The sequence below is a fragment of the Paramacrobiotus metropolitanus genome, unplaced genomic scaffold (assembly GCF_019649055.1).
Source record: "Paramacrobiotus metropolitanus isolate TYO unplaced genomic scaffold, Prichtersi_v1.0 Parri_scaffold0000004, whole genome shotgun sequence".
In the NCBI taxonomy this organism is placed as follows: domain Eukaryota; kingdom Metazoa; phylum Tardigrada; class Eutardigrada; order Parachela; family Macrobiotidae; genus Paramacrobiotus; species Paramacrobiotus metropolitanus.
This window is the reverse complement of record NW_026570224.1, coordinates 1,386,472-1,400,679: the sequence shown is the minus strand read 5'-3', so window position 1 is coordinate 1,400,679 and position 14,208 is coordinate 1,386,472. Positions and strand designations below refer to the sequence as shown.

Genomic DNA, 14,208 nt, shown 5'->3' with positions numbered 1-14,208 from the left:
CTTGTGCATCTGTTCGAATCGGGTCGGTTGTTACTTGTTGATCGATAACGGATGCGATAATGCATTCGCTGACCAGTGTCCATATACTCCACACAATTTCAACTACTCTCGTTATACTTTCTGAATAAAATAAAATCAAAATAAAAAAAGAGAATAAGTTATATAAATAATTTGACGCAAGGAAAACAATTCTTGGATGCCATTCGAAGACCAAAATAATAATGTAACATGGAGTTAAATTAATTTTGATACTTATGGTAATTCACGCAGCTTTGCAACGGGACTTTGAACGCAATAAATGCAGTTATTATTGAGCCACTAGGATATCAGTTTCACACCATCGTGGCTGCCATCAGTCCACGCAAAGGCCTAATAACAATTTATACAAGATGTAGAAAAATTAACTTGCTTTAAAAATGTTAACAGGAAGCCCAAAAGGCGATAATAAAAGTCATATTCTCAATCAAATCAACAAACTGCATAGCTGCGCCGCGGCAGAGTCTTGTAACCAGAAAACGATTCATCAATATTACTGGAATCAAGTAATTTATCAGCATGCGAAATGTATGATTTACGATAGTTGTGGTGAGAGTGATACGGTGGTGGATCCGTCATGACTTTCATATAAATCGCATCTTTCATTAACGGCCCACTTCCACTCGCCGCCAGCGGCATGGCTGAGGAGCTGGGCGTATAAATTGGCGGGCATCCATTGTTCCGTTTCGGCAGCACCGCGTAGTACTCCTCCGCTTCCGTCTGCACCGTCACAATTGGCTTCCATTCCTTGGGACCGTGAGGGATCGAATACGGAGCCTTATGGAGGTTGTTCATGCTGAAGTTCACTTCCGTTGCCGGTGTTGCGCGTTTTCGCTGCTCCCGCTGGCGGTTCTTCATAGCGACACAGCGCCAACCAGCCCAGCCAACCAACACGATGAGGACCACCAGTACCACCCCGCCGCCGATGGCCCCGTACAACTGGGCGGATGTCAGGCCGTTTGCCACAGAGTTGGCGCTCTGTAGGCGCAATGTTGATCCGGTCATGGATAGGCGTTCAATACTGTTGGTCTCATCGGGGATATCGCACAACTTGCCGACAAATCCCTGCGGGCAATGACAGAGAAAACCGCCTTCTTTCCGATCCTCACAACTGGCACCGTGCTGGCAGGGATTATCGGCACACTTATCGTAGAGTGGCTGCTGGCATAGGGCACCATCGTAGCCGGCCGGGCACAGGCAGGTGTAGGTGTGATGACGGTCATCGTGGATGCAGGTGCCAGCATTCAAGCACGGAGTGAGTGAGCAGTTGTCAACGGACTGCTGCTGGATCACTTGGCAGGTGGAGCCAGCGAATCCGGCCGGGCATGTGCAGGAGAATGTGTTCAACAGGTCAGCGCATGTACCGCCATTTTTGCACGGGTTCTGACTACACAGACCCACACGGTGCTCACAGTTCTTGCCGGTGTACCCCGAAGGGCACGAGCATTCGTAGCCGGTGGCGGGGTTATCGTGGCACAGGCCTTGATTTCTGCACGGGGAGTCAACACAAGTGCGGGTGGTGGATTCGCAATTTTTGCCGAAAAATCCTTCTTGACAATCGCATGTATAATTTCCGGGTCTGCTCGACTGCAATAAAACATATTTCCAATTAAGATTTATTAGATTAGAATTCGTCAATATTACTCATCATTACATAATAATTATAACCCGCTTTTACGCATTCGGTTATAAGCTTTTAATACAGCAAACTTTTTTTGGTTAGTTTGATTAATTAAGTAGCACTCACTCGACAAACTCCATCATTCCGGCAAGGTTCAATAACACATGGATTCTTCCGCAATTCACAGTTGCGTCCAGTGAAGCCGTCGGCGCATGTGCACGTATAACTTCCTTGACCAGTATTGGCACACGTGCCACCATTGTCGCATGGCTGATGGTGAGTGCAGTAATTCAGATCTGCAAATATGAAAAATTCACCTTACAACACTCCCATTTTCTAAAGACATTCAGTTAAATTTTAATGAGATTCTTTCACATTGTCACGTCGGTTTTCATTAGAGAAAGCATATGCCGGCAGAATTTTTGGTGTGGAAAATTGACTCAATTCCTCTCCACCCCCTGTGACGTAGATCACACGTGCTGGCGTGTAGACCATGTTAACTGCCATAGAAAATCTACACGCCAAGCCAAACCACGTGTTACCCGACCAATCAGGATTGTTGGTCCAGCCTTTGGAATAGTGTCAATTGTTGCGGAAGTAATTTACCTAGACTACAGAAGAGGCCACCCCAACCCTCATCGCAATTACACTGGAAAGGCTGCTGGCATGTGCCTCTCTCGCAACCGGGATAGCGGATACATTCCGAACAGTCACGCCCTTGCCAACCAAGACGGCACCTGCAAACGATCGCCATTTTAATTATTAATACAATATCTATATGAAGCGACGATAATGAACAGTAATGTAATTTAAGAAGAAAACCATCGAACAAGTGGGTTTAGATTTAATCTTAAAAATTTAGCGTTGAACCATTGAGCCAATATATAACTTACTTGCACTCGTTTGGAACTTCGCAGTATCCATTTTGCGCGTGGCATCCGGGGGAGCAAATTGCTACAGAAAAATAAAATTATTAAACAAATTTTATAATTGCATTAAAGTATGACTAGAGCAAAGAAAACAATAAATTAAATTATTAAATTATTAAATTGCATATGTGAACTGATGTTACGTTGTTTTCGACCATTTGAGAAATTTCAACATACAACTCAACAAACTTGAATTTTTATGTCAGAGTTTGAATAAACGCTGACATAAACTCTTATGAATAAAAAGAAATGAACTTACGAATTTCGCAATAGGGGCCAGTCCATCCGTTTGAGCAGATTTTGGCGCCATTCTTACTGCACATGTAATGTCCATGGGTATCATTGCGGGCTTGGCAGAAATTTTCACAGCCGATCCCATAGTAGTGCTCATTGCAGACAATGCGGTACGCGTAGAACAGCGGCGTATTCGTACCCGTGCTGAAAGCCGCCACCTCCGTCCAGTTGGCATGGGGTCGGAGGGTGTGGTGGGCTGAGAACTGCGCAAGCAGTTGGTCATCTGCGCCAACACACACATAATTTGTAAATTAACATACAAACATGGCACATTTTGAAAATCGTCAAATTTCACATCAAACAAGTGTCGAGTGATCTGTATTTAGATGTTTACCAGTACGACTGCGGTTGTCCTCCATTGCGTGATGATCGATGGGGGATGGCTGCGGTTGGTGCCAGGCTTCGATAACTACCGAAAATGACTCCTGTAAATAAAAACTTGGATTGCGAAAAATGTCGTAAATTTCCCACGATGACAGATGCAGTCATGCGCTAGATTAGTTAGTAGCTATCCTTACATACAATGCAGACAAAAGTTACTGTTAGGTAATTGCGTAAGCAATTTCAGCTACGCAAGACTTTACTACGAAAATTTACTAGATTTCTACAAATAAACAATTAAGCAATATGGCAAGCTGAAATATAAAAATTTTTTGTCACATATGCAACGTAGCCGTTATAAACGCTCTGATACAAAATGTTTGGCTGAATTCGCTCTCCATTTTGAATTACGTTCCCAGTTTTCGCAAAAAGAAAGTGCGAATTGTAGAAATGTATGCAATGGAATATTTTTGCCCGAAGCATAAAAATGGCAGTCCTGCTGGCATATTTGCTTAGAGGATTTTACAGCGGAAAGGAAGTCATCATTTTATATAGAGCCGGATTTGTGGTCAAATGCTAATCTGACAGCAACAGGCATAACATGTGACAATGGGGAAAATTCATCTTCCATTCTGTTAGGAGTTTGTGGTGAGAAAATCCACTGAACCGTTTGACAGTACCGGTCTGGTCCAGTCGCCAGCGTGGATAAAACTTCTTACATGACTGATCAAATCATACGACAGATACATGTGTGGACATATAACCTACCGGCCATTTGAATTTAAACGGGAATGCCTTGGTCGTAAATTTCTCCAGAATTGAATTGTCCACACCGTCGGCATCAGAGGTTGGCGAGATTTTTACCGCACCGAAGGTGCAGGGTGGGTCGGCAACAATATTACTCTGGAAGTGTTTCAGGCAGATCCGAAAATAGGCATTACATTCATCGGAGCATTCGCCATTAGCGTTTTTGCAGCAGCCTCCCACACGATCAATTGTAAAGGTTAATTTTTCCACGGTCTTTAGTCGGATTTCAAACACCCCAGACGCCTGTGTTTGCTGCAATGAAAATATACAAAACATCAAAATGTGCCATAAAAAATGCCCACCAGAGCGTAGCATTTCTATTATAGCGATTTTTATGTTCTATTTTTCCCACTTCTAATTGAAAGCGGCTTTCATTGGGACGCTTTCGTCTGCTTAAGATTTATTGCTAGAAGGAATAGTGCGGCTATGTGCCGTGCGGCGCAAAGTGCGATCGCATTACAATAACCATCTGCTGGGCCATGGACATATGATTGCTGTAAAAATAGAGCACAGCCTGTTGATCGAATATGTCCGGCTGCAGTCCTGTGCTGCATTATGGCACATTATACACACAACACACACATACACTCAGTGTCCAGCAGTTGCACGCACGCTCAATGAAGACTGCAGTGGCAGACAATGGACAGGTGTGGCCCGGAGCACCTTAGAACGATCTGCTTGTCAAAGCTCCTTGAGAAAACTCAGCTACCTCTCCCTGCTGCGCTAAGAATGGGATCAAGAACATAAAAGATCCACGCGACCCCAACCCTGCGCAAGCAGATTAGATTTCCGCGCATGTCTGACATGCTATGGACCGTGCCGGGCTGCACCGGGCATTGTGCACGCGCTTATCACCGGCTTCGCACAATGCGAAACCGTTGCAACGTGGTCACCGATACAGTACTGGTAATGTGGAATGTCAGGCAAGCCAAATTAAAATTATCAATGCTAGTAGTATAACTGCTATTAATAAATTTTGCATTGATCAGTGATACTAATTATGACGATAAGTTATGGTTACTAAAAAAATTAAATGTTATGCAGTACAGATAATAGGTTAGTCGGAAATTAAAATTTTATTTACTCTGGAGAATACATTATTTTTTTGAAAACGTGCATCGACGATATTCCATGTATTTGTTTCGAAGAAACAAAAATAAGTAGTAAGTACGAATATGATAAAGAATTTTATGAAATTATCGTTATTCCTCAACAGTTGCAAGCTATCCGCTTTGGGCATCGAATTCGGTAACAACTAATTGTTAGAATCAGAAAAGCTTGCAGCAAGCGGTGTGCAACCTGCCATATGTCAGCACCTGTTATGGACTAAATATGACGCCGGCAGTGCGTGCGTCCATCTGACTGATAAGCTACCCAGTTGCGCTAGCTGTGAGCATATCGGTATTTCATTGCCGCTAATACACACCATATCCCGCCAGCGCAAGAGGGAACAGACAGACCGGCAGGCTAGCTGGGCGCAAGTTTAAAAAGGACGCCGAGATAAATCGAACTGCTGAATCAACACATATCCATTTTGATCGACATCAAGTGGACAAACGCCACTGATCAATGCCTGCATGATATTTAATATGCAGCGTTGACCAAGGCCAGCACATAATATTATAACCCACTCAAACACCATCATCCCTACTGAGACTGGACACTGGACACCTGCCAGCTAATAAGAGCGGGTGATTGTCAATGCAGTACCGGGATGGTGCGGATGCTAACATGGAAAATCAGACAGCTAGACTTTACCACGCCAGGCGACGAAAAAGCTGCTGACTTATTAGAAAATGTTGCGGAACACCGGACTTTGGTACTTCCTTTCGCCATTTATTCAAGAGTCTCGCGGCAGAGTTTGTATTAAGCGCCTCATTATTTAGTTTACTGGTAAAACAAAGACACAAATTCTCTAAAATCAATATACTCTTCTGTCCGGCGCTGTTGATCATAACTGTGTTTACGATGTATTGACGGCGTTTACATGACACATACACGCGCAATGCGCGGCAGGTTCTCACAGACACTCCCAATGACTGGACTTTACAATTTTACAAGTAGTGTAAGCAACGCTATATCTATATTTGTAATGTTAAAAATTGGAAAAAAAGTTAACTAACTAACGATAACCAGCTTTTAACCAGTGCGAAATTTGAGACTCTTTCAATGAATCTCAGGATCTTGAGTAAAAACAAAGATTATATATATATACTGACACCGAAACTCGCACAATATATTGCATATCTTTACACGACAGCAGAAGCACACGGGTAAAGTAACCAAAAGTGTCATCCCTTACAGTATTTTCAAATAATTATGACTATCCTGTTGCACGTAAACTACTTCAACCAGTTTTAAAAGAGGATATCGATTTCGAATGGACTGGATAACGTGACTTCTAAGTTTATTCTCTAATTCTTGGATAAGTCTTAGGCAGTCCTGCAGCTGACCAAGAAGTGCTACAGGTAAGTATTCGTGTTACAAGTATTACAATACACTCATCAGTAACTCATAAATTTTTTGAAAGCAATGCTTAAAAATTATAAAATCAAGCATAATCGTCTTACAATTTTATGAAACAATTTGACGCGGGTCATTATATATTACTGCTTCATCGTCACAATTCGTAATATTATCAGATAAAATCTTGAGGCAATAAACGTGAGTGACGCAGATAATAACAACTGCTAAGGAATCTCGAATATTATAAAAACTTTTCAGACAAACATCCTTATCACATGCCGGCAGCACACTTACCGATTGACCAAAGGATACAACGAGCAGGATTACCATAACACACAAATTAATGGCATACATTTTTTGATACATTGATATCAGATGCATGGAAACGAAAATTGGCGCATCGATACAATAAAATGAGCTCAATTCTGATAAAAAAAGCATCAAAATGTTCAGTGCATGCGCGATATCCAAGATAATCACATATATTCCGAAAATTGGAAAAGCAACAGCTGGCACTGACTGAAATGTCCACTCGCGCGACCACTGACTTATTCTGTTTCCCGATTGTTGTTGGAGCGTGATCGACATAGAAAGCACATAGGCTTTTCATATGCACCGGCTGCATTTACTAGCCAGTGGTATCCATCCAGACGGGAATTGTAGTGCACGGGCACCCACGAGCCAATCAGCATACAAGCAGCTGCCAGTCAGAGCACGGCAGGACCGCCCCATCGCGGGACGATTAGCACCTGTAAATTTCTAGTAAGAATAATACAGAATTCAGTGAGGCTGCATATTGGAGCAGGCTGCAGACATAAATTCGTCGCGCTGCACTGGCAAATATAATATGGACCTTGTTAAAATTACGCAGGGAAATAGTAATTTGCGATTTGCAAAGTGGCTAGTGCACGGGATACCTGTGCACATCTCCAGAGAGCGTGACAAGTACAGAAATGTGGTACCTAAACCGTAAACGCACTGCTGAAACCCTATAAGCATTTTGGGCAAATAAGACTTTGAGTAAAATATTGTACATCTAACCAGTAAGCGGTAAATACTTCGGTCAATCAAAATTTCATTAACCAATTTTACAGCGTTTATTTAGTTATTTAAATTCGCAAGTTGATTTTCTCGCTTCAGATTTGTCAGTTGCTAGCCTTAACTACTTTGTATCTTAACCATGACCTTATCTTCGCTTCTTCCATAAATGAAGTGATATATCCTTCCTTTTCCTTCTTCATCTGTCTTAAAAACTATCATTGCAGCAAATCTGAATAACAAAGGAAAACGTCTATTCTTCTCCATCTCAACAAAATAATTTCTCCTAGTTGCGACAGTTGGTTGACCGGGCCTCACCCAAGCCAAATGGTTTTGTTTAGAAAGAAACGACTGGTGCATAAACGAACCCTTATCGACCAAATGGTCAATATGAGAAGAAATTGCTCTGCTAATTCATCATCAACTGGTGTCTATCGGCAGAATCAGCTAACTAGCCTGAGATCGTCCTACCATAATAAGGAAAGGGTCGTTATATTTCAAGGGTGCAGGTCACCTGCTGCTATTTCTTGATCGTGACTGCTGTCTGCAGCACAAATGTAGTTGTGTTTGTAACGGATTTTGCAGGTATATTTGCAGAGAAAGCCGAACTCAAGCAATGCCGAATGCAGTCAGAACACATCTGCAAAAAAACAATTAAAGACGAAATAGTTTTAAGCTAATTTTCGTTCTCTATTTCTTCAAACAGATCAAGTAAAATTTAATGTTCTGATCTTCGCTTTTTGCAATGTGAATTATTTTCACGCCTAAATCTGCTATGATCTATCGCTATAGCGTACTGTTTGACGCTCAGCTGAATTTTGTAACCTTACTAAATGATTTGTAATCTCTTCCGTAAGGATGAAAGAAAATTCGCATACAGTAAATGATTTAGAACGGAACAGTCTTCACTGTCTCTGTGATTTTGATGGTTCACGCCTGATTTCGTGGAAATTTTTCGGTACGAAAGGGATTCTGGTATCTTCCAAGTTCCAACCAAGAAAGCGAAAACTTCCGAGATTACCGGTATGCTTGTCACTAACGCACCCGATAAGCGAATACCTGTTGCAAACATTTTGGCTGTCTCGGACAACAACTAATGTCTTAACCGCTGAAATCTGCTGAATCGTAGTATTTCACTTAATCTAGCGTATGCGGTATTGTACGGTAAACGTAGTAATATTTCGGAAACTGCCAGCATATGCGGAAATGGACAAAGAATGACCGTTTTGTGATGGGGAGAATAGCAAGCATTTTTCATTCATTTACACAGCCAGCCCCAACTTATCAATGGCACACAATGGTTATGTACTTTAAGTTAATGGAGGAGACGAAAGGGAGTGAAAGAGCGAGACCGACACAGAGAGTTGACGCGCGAACAGGCAGCTATATATAAGTCCATGTAACAGCTGCTGTTGGTCTTTGTCCATTTGAATGAAACCGCACCAGTATGAACCCGTCTTGACTTGTTGTGTGGACAACGGATGTGATAATTGAGGAAGCGAATGAAATTTCAATTATTCCTTCATTTACACAGCCCTTCTTAATGAAAGATGGCTAATTGCTGATTTTCATCACATTCTATAACGGGCACAGCCGCACATGGATTCAGTATCACAAGCCGAAGCCGGCATGCTCACCATAACATTTGGCGTATTACGGTCTATTAATTAGTTTAACTTATCTTTAAGCAAATTTATGTACATCCATCTTTATTGCTGTCTAAACGTACTTTGAGAAGATCATTTTTTCGTACGAGAGTTTCCAAAAGAAAAGGGCACCACACTGTACATACACACAAACATGAAAACATAAAACATTTGAATTTACGCATGCGTACTCAGTACTGTTGATCAACCTGATTTATCTGAATCTCTTGATCTTTAGATACTTACGTGCTCCTGTTTTTTCGTAGTAGCGCAACATTACGATTAAGATTGTGAAGCATTTAATCGTCACTAACCATAACTAATATTCTGCAGTCATTTTTTGCACATATTAACAATATTCTCATCCGTGATGGAAAAACACATCCTCTGCGCTTTCTTTTGCACTCGAGTCTGTCAGAATTTATACGCTAAATGTTTGCTAAAGATGCTAGAAAGCTTTTGAAGAAGGCTCGATCTAATGATGGACAGGTGTGGACTGTCTTAAGGAGCATAAGCCTAGTGTTTATTCCTGCTGACCGGTGTCCATCCGTCCGTTCTGCTCTTTGATGTGTCAAACAGGTTGATTCCAGACAGTGAGCGGCGGAACACAAGCCGGCGTACAGTACAGCAGCCGGTCAGAATGAATGGATTTCGATCAGCCACGCGTCCTACCATGCATAGCGCAGCATACGCCATTTACAGAAAATACGATCCGTGTTTGGGCTAATAAAGCAGCTGCCAGCAGCAGCAGCCTGTTGCTTCTCGATCATTTTTCCTGAGGGCGCACGCGCGTTTCTTTCCGCGCGCTTCCCGTCACCGTGCCCCTCTTAAACCGCTGCTAATGAGACAATCCCTTAATTATATGTATATAGGGCAGGATGGTGAAGTGCATGGTGAAGATGCGACGACGCAAGCAACAGCTGAGCCACGCGTCTTTATGGTAATTGACTAATTACCAAATGAATTCGTTTCTGCTCAAGCATACTGGGACCACTCGGTGGCGGAGATGACGAACGACTGGGCCAGAAAACAATACACTGAATAGTCGTTACTCTACAGCGCACAAAATAATGCAGAACAGTCCAGAAGGTGCCTGCCGATCGTGCGATATGGATCATCCACCGCAAATATGAAGGTGCGAGCATTTACACGCGGTTCAGAATGGCCGATACAGTCTATACAGTCTATTACGGTTTTTGGAGCTTTATTGATCATTTGTTAACTACTCTGTACTGTAGTTGTATAATTTGTAGTTTGTTCTGTTAGATACAGTACATAAGCACTTCTTTTTATCGAAGTGTTAGTCCACAGAGAATTACGCACAGAATTACGTTCGAACTATGGAATATCAATCAGTTTAACCAGTTTTAAATCCGAACTGATTTTCTTATATATTGGTTGTTCGGCTGACAATAAGGACCTATAACTGAATTTATTCCGCTCCATCCATGTGCGCAAAACAGATTATGCCAACAAATGTTCGTATGACATTAATATTACACGAAACCGCAGAGATTATGAATGTTAATAAGACTGGTGATTTTCGTGTCGGTCAAGTCAAAGCATTGTGTTAAGTATTCTATGCATCTGTAATTCGTAGTGCGCAGAATAACACAATGCTAAACATTGTTGGCATCAATAGTACACACAAGCGTAATTCTGCGCAATAACTCTAGTTCATTCGCATGCCAATGTGTAACAGCGTACTACACAGTGTGACATTTTGAGTGAAATAACCAGTTTCCATTCTACTGTATCATTTTACGCAATGGTAATCTGCATTATTAAGAATCAGTTTTTTATGTTCGATGCGCCGGCAGCATGCAGCACAAGATCGATACACACAGCCCAACTTCTAAACTCGGAAAGACTTCGCTCCGAGACTCTTGCGTGTGTTTGCTCTATAAACTTACGTACCCCACAACTATACACAGAGAAGTTATCTCTCGTGGTGTATCGGAGTGTTGTCATCGAAAGATGGCGTGAATTTATTTTAAGAGATGCTGGCAATGCTGACAGGGTTGGCGTGTAATCCGCTGCACTTATCTTTGGCTTTTTAACTACGTTCACGTTGCGGAAAGCCGGAAACCGCCTTTAAAGAACGGAATGTGATTCTTTACACACAATTCGCTAGTGCAAATCTGGAAAACTCGGATTACAAAAAATGCTCAGTCTTTTGCTCAAAGTATTCTTTTCTGTCCTGGCTGTAGTACATTTCGCCACAGGAGCAGCAGGTAGGACATTGCACAATTTGAAAGATGACTGCTTACCAGATTTACAAGTTTTTTGCACCGATCGAAGTTATGCAGTATAGCAGTATAACAGTTATGAAGTTATGCAGTATAACAGTAATGACACTGATCCTTACTAGAGTTTGCCAATCTACGCTGTTGGTCATGTAATAGCCGCAACGCCAACGATGGAAGAGTGTGTGAGACTCTGAGTTCTGCCTGCAAAAATAACTACAATTGCCGGGATAACTTCGTACAGCATTGTAACAAAGATGGAGCCGATACGTACAATTCCTGCGCCGTCATCTATTATAAAGATGGTAAGTAAAAATTAATAACGTGATTCCCTAGTATTAGGTCTACTTTATCAGTATGAGAAAGTGCAGTGCAAGTAACAATTTGAAACAGCGGCGTAATTTTCTTAAGAGCAAGTATACTAATTTTGTAGTTTTGTGTACACACTTCCGTTATAGCAAAATTTATCAATGAGTTTTGATTGAATGTTGGATTTACCAAATTTTAGGACATATATGGCGGGGTTGTTACTACGATCAGACTAAGCTGCCGATTTCTAACGATCAAGTGTGCGAATATAAAGACGGAAACCGCCAATGCCTTTGCAAAGTAGAGATGTGCAATACATCATCCCGTACTTCCTGGAGCTTCCTCACAGTCTTCCCGTTCACACTGGCTCTGATAAAATATTTGTAGGATTTATGAGTTGAACTTATTGTTAGCATATGTATGTACAGTACAACTATCTGTACAAATACTGTATTTCTTCCATGTGAGAACAGATCTTGTGTTCGTGTACAGTGTGCTTCTTGGGCAAGTGCATACTGCATAGTGATAACTTTAGAATGCATTTATAAGCATGTTTTATGCGAAATCTAGTCACTTGCCAGAAGAGAGTTGCGTAAATGTTTTATTTTTATGTGCCTCTGCCTTAATAGTGTCATTATGTAAAGCGGCAGTTAAGGGAGAGAATATTTGCTGACGCAACATACTGGATTTGCGGCGAGTTAGTTTTTACCGTTAGCGCACTTAAACAACAGCTGATACTCAACTTAACACTTTGGCTAGCATCCTTGGACTTTGTAGAATGCTCCTCAGTGCTACATATTTTGGAGGCACAAACAGTTCTGCATGTAATAATCAAAAGAGCAACATAGTACTAGTTTTAATATCGCATCATGGCGGAACCGTATCACAGGAAAGACAGTGCACAGTACATAGCTCATTGCTAAATAACGAAGAAATCACTGTTAGTCAAGAAGCACTGATTTTTTTTCGGCGGCGCGCAGATAAACAGATTTTCAGGATATGATCAATATTGTGGACAGAATGATAGAAATTTTTGACTCGAATCCAATGTTTCAAACATAATTATAACAAAGCGAAAAAAGAAAAAAGCCGGAATAAATAATGCCCACGCGCCATTTCGCACGATGCGAGTTATTACATAAATCGGTATCGCATGTACATATGATCAGTCCTCGCTCTGAAGTGCATCGGGATTCCGTTGACATCACTGCCGAACAGCCGCGTATGATTTTACCTGGAGATGACAATCATAACAAGTAAGTATTGAATATCTCTACACACATTTATTGCTCAATATCATGAACCGGACTGATTAAAAAGACCTAACTGCAAAATTTAATTGTTACATTGAAGTTTGATTAAATAGCGCCATACTTGCAGGTCCAACTGTTTTAACGCACTGTGTCACGTTGGATATCCCGGTACAGTCAATCAGGTATTCCCCTAGGGCTTCGGGTTTAGGGGCTAAGGTGCATCCAGGATGTATGTCACTGTCACACTGATAGCAGTGCAAGCAGACCCCTAACACAGCCCAAAGTTTAAATAACCAAAAGAAATGTTTCTTAGTCGCTTTAAACAATGCGAGTTGGTATTAAATAATTTTATGCATTCTTATTCGATAAAAGTCAATACAGCAAATATTGAAAAACAATATAACAAATATTAGCAGCAGTTTAAAACGAATATCATTATAATTGGTTAAAATTAATTTGGTTTTGTTTTTCACCAACGAAAATATGTTTGCATATATATAAGACAGACGACCTAAAATATATCAGACAACGACAATTAATTATTATATATCGAATGAGGTCTGCTTTGCGGCAGTCTTCCGCGTAAAGCGTGGTAATTTCCCGTGTGTACTTGCTTACCTTGTTCCGCCATGGTCACCAACACCACGATCACCACCCATATTATATATACACTGTTGCGCTGAGACATCCCCATTATTATTGTTAGTCCAAAAATTCCTTCCGGTTTACCACATTTCCATCTTGTCCCACCAAAGCAGAAAACCGGCTGAGTATAGCTAAGCTGAGTAGTATCGAAATAACGAGAAGCGATGAGAGCAAATGAACGAAGAAATACTTAAATCCGAGGTAGCAACAGATTTGAACACACAAAAATTTGCATCACTATTCCATGTGTTGGTTAACCTCGGACATGGGTGTATTTCTCAGCACTGTCCATGAGGTTATCATAACGGCAAACTGTCGGAGTCTGTAGCACAACAGTTTTACAAGTACGGCGCTACCTGCATGTCATCTTTCGCGGTGCGGCAGCCGGTGCCAACTTTGCATGTTTATGGTGCCGGTCATTTATAATCTGATCATTGGTAACACAATGTTTATTTTAAAATTACAAGGTGTTTTGATGGTTGACGGCTTGCTATCGGGCACCCAGTAGAAGCACTAACAATATACATGTCCATACTTCATAGTACTCCATACTACACTAATACAGTATCTGGGCAGTGGGCCAGTGGCAGAAGGAAG

The 14,208-nt window shown here is 41.4% G+C and overlaps 1 protein-coding gene and 1 long non-coding RNA gene across 2 annotated transcripts; both read right to left on the bottom strand.

The window, feature by feature from the left end:
- Positions 1–364: 364 nt before the first annotated feature.
- Positions 365–7,038, bottom strand: LOC129602680 (delta-like protein B). Its single transcript, XM_055501782.1, has 8 exons — positions 6,769–7,038; positions 3,970–4,260; positions 3,215–3,305; positions 2,846–3,103; positions 2,551–2,611; positions 2,264–2,394; positions 1,784–1,953; positions 365–1,623 (listed from the first exon to the last, which is right to left on the bottom strand). The coding sequence occupies exons 1-8, from the start codon at positions 6,913–6,915 to the stop codon at positions 469–471; spliced, it is 2,304 nt and encodes a 767-aa protein (XP_055357757.1). The 5' UTR covers positions 6,916–7,038; the 3' UTR covers positions 365–468.
- Positions 7,039–12,556: 5,518 nt separating this feature from the next.
- Positions 12,557–14,020, bottom strand: LOC129580608 (uncharacterized). The gene is made up of 3 exons (XR_008689371.1): positions 13,585–14,020; positions 13,088–13,234; positions 12,557–12,947 (listed from the first exon to the last, which is right to left on the bottom strand). It is a non-coding gene; the product is annotated as an uncharacterized LOC129580608 (long non-coding RNA).
- Between the last annotated feature and the right edge of the window lie 188 nt (positions 14,021–14,208).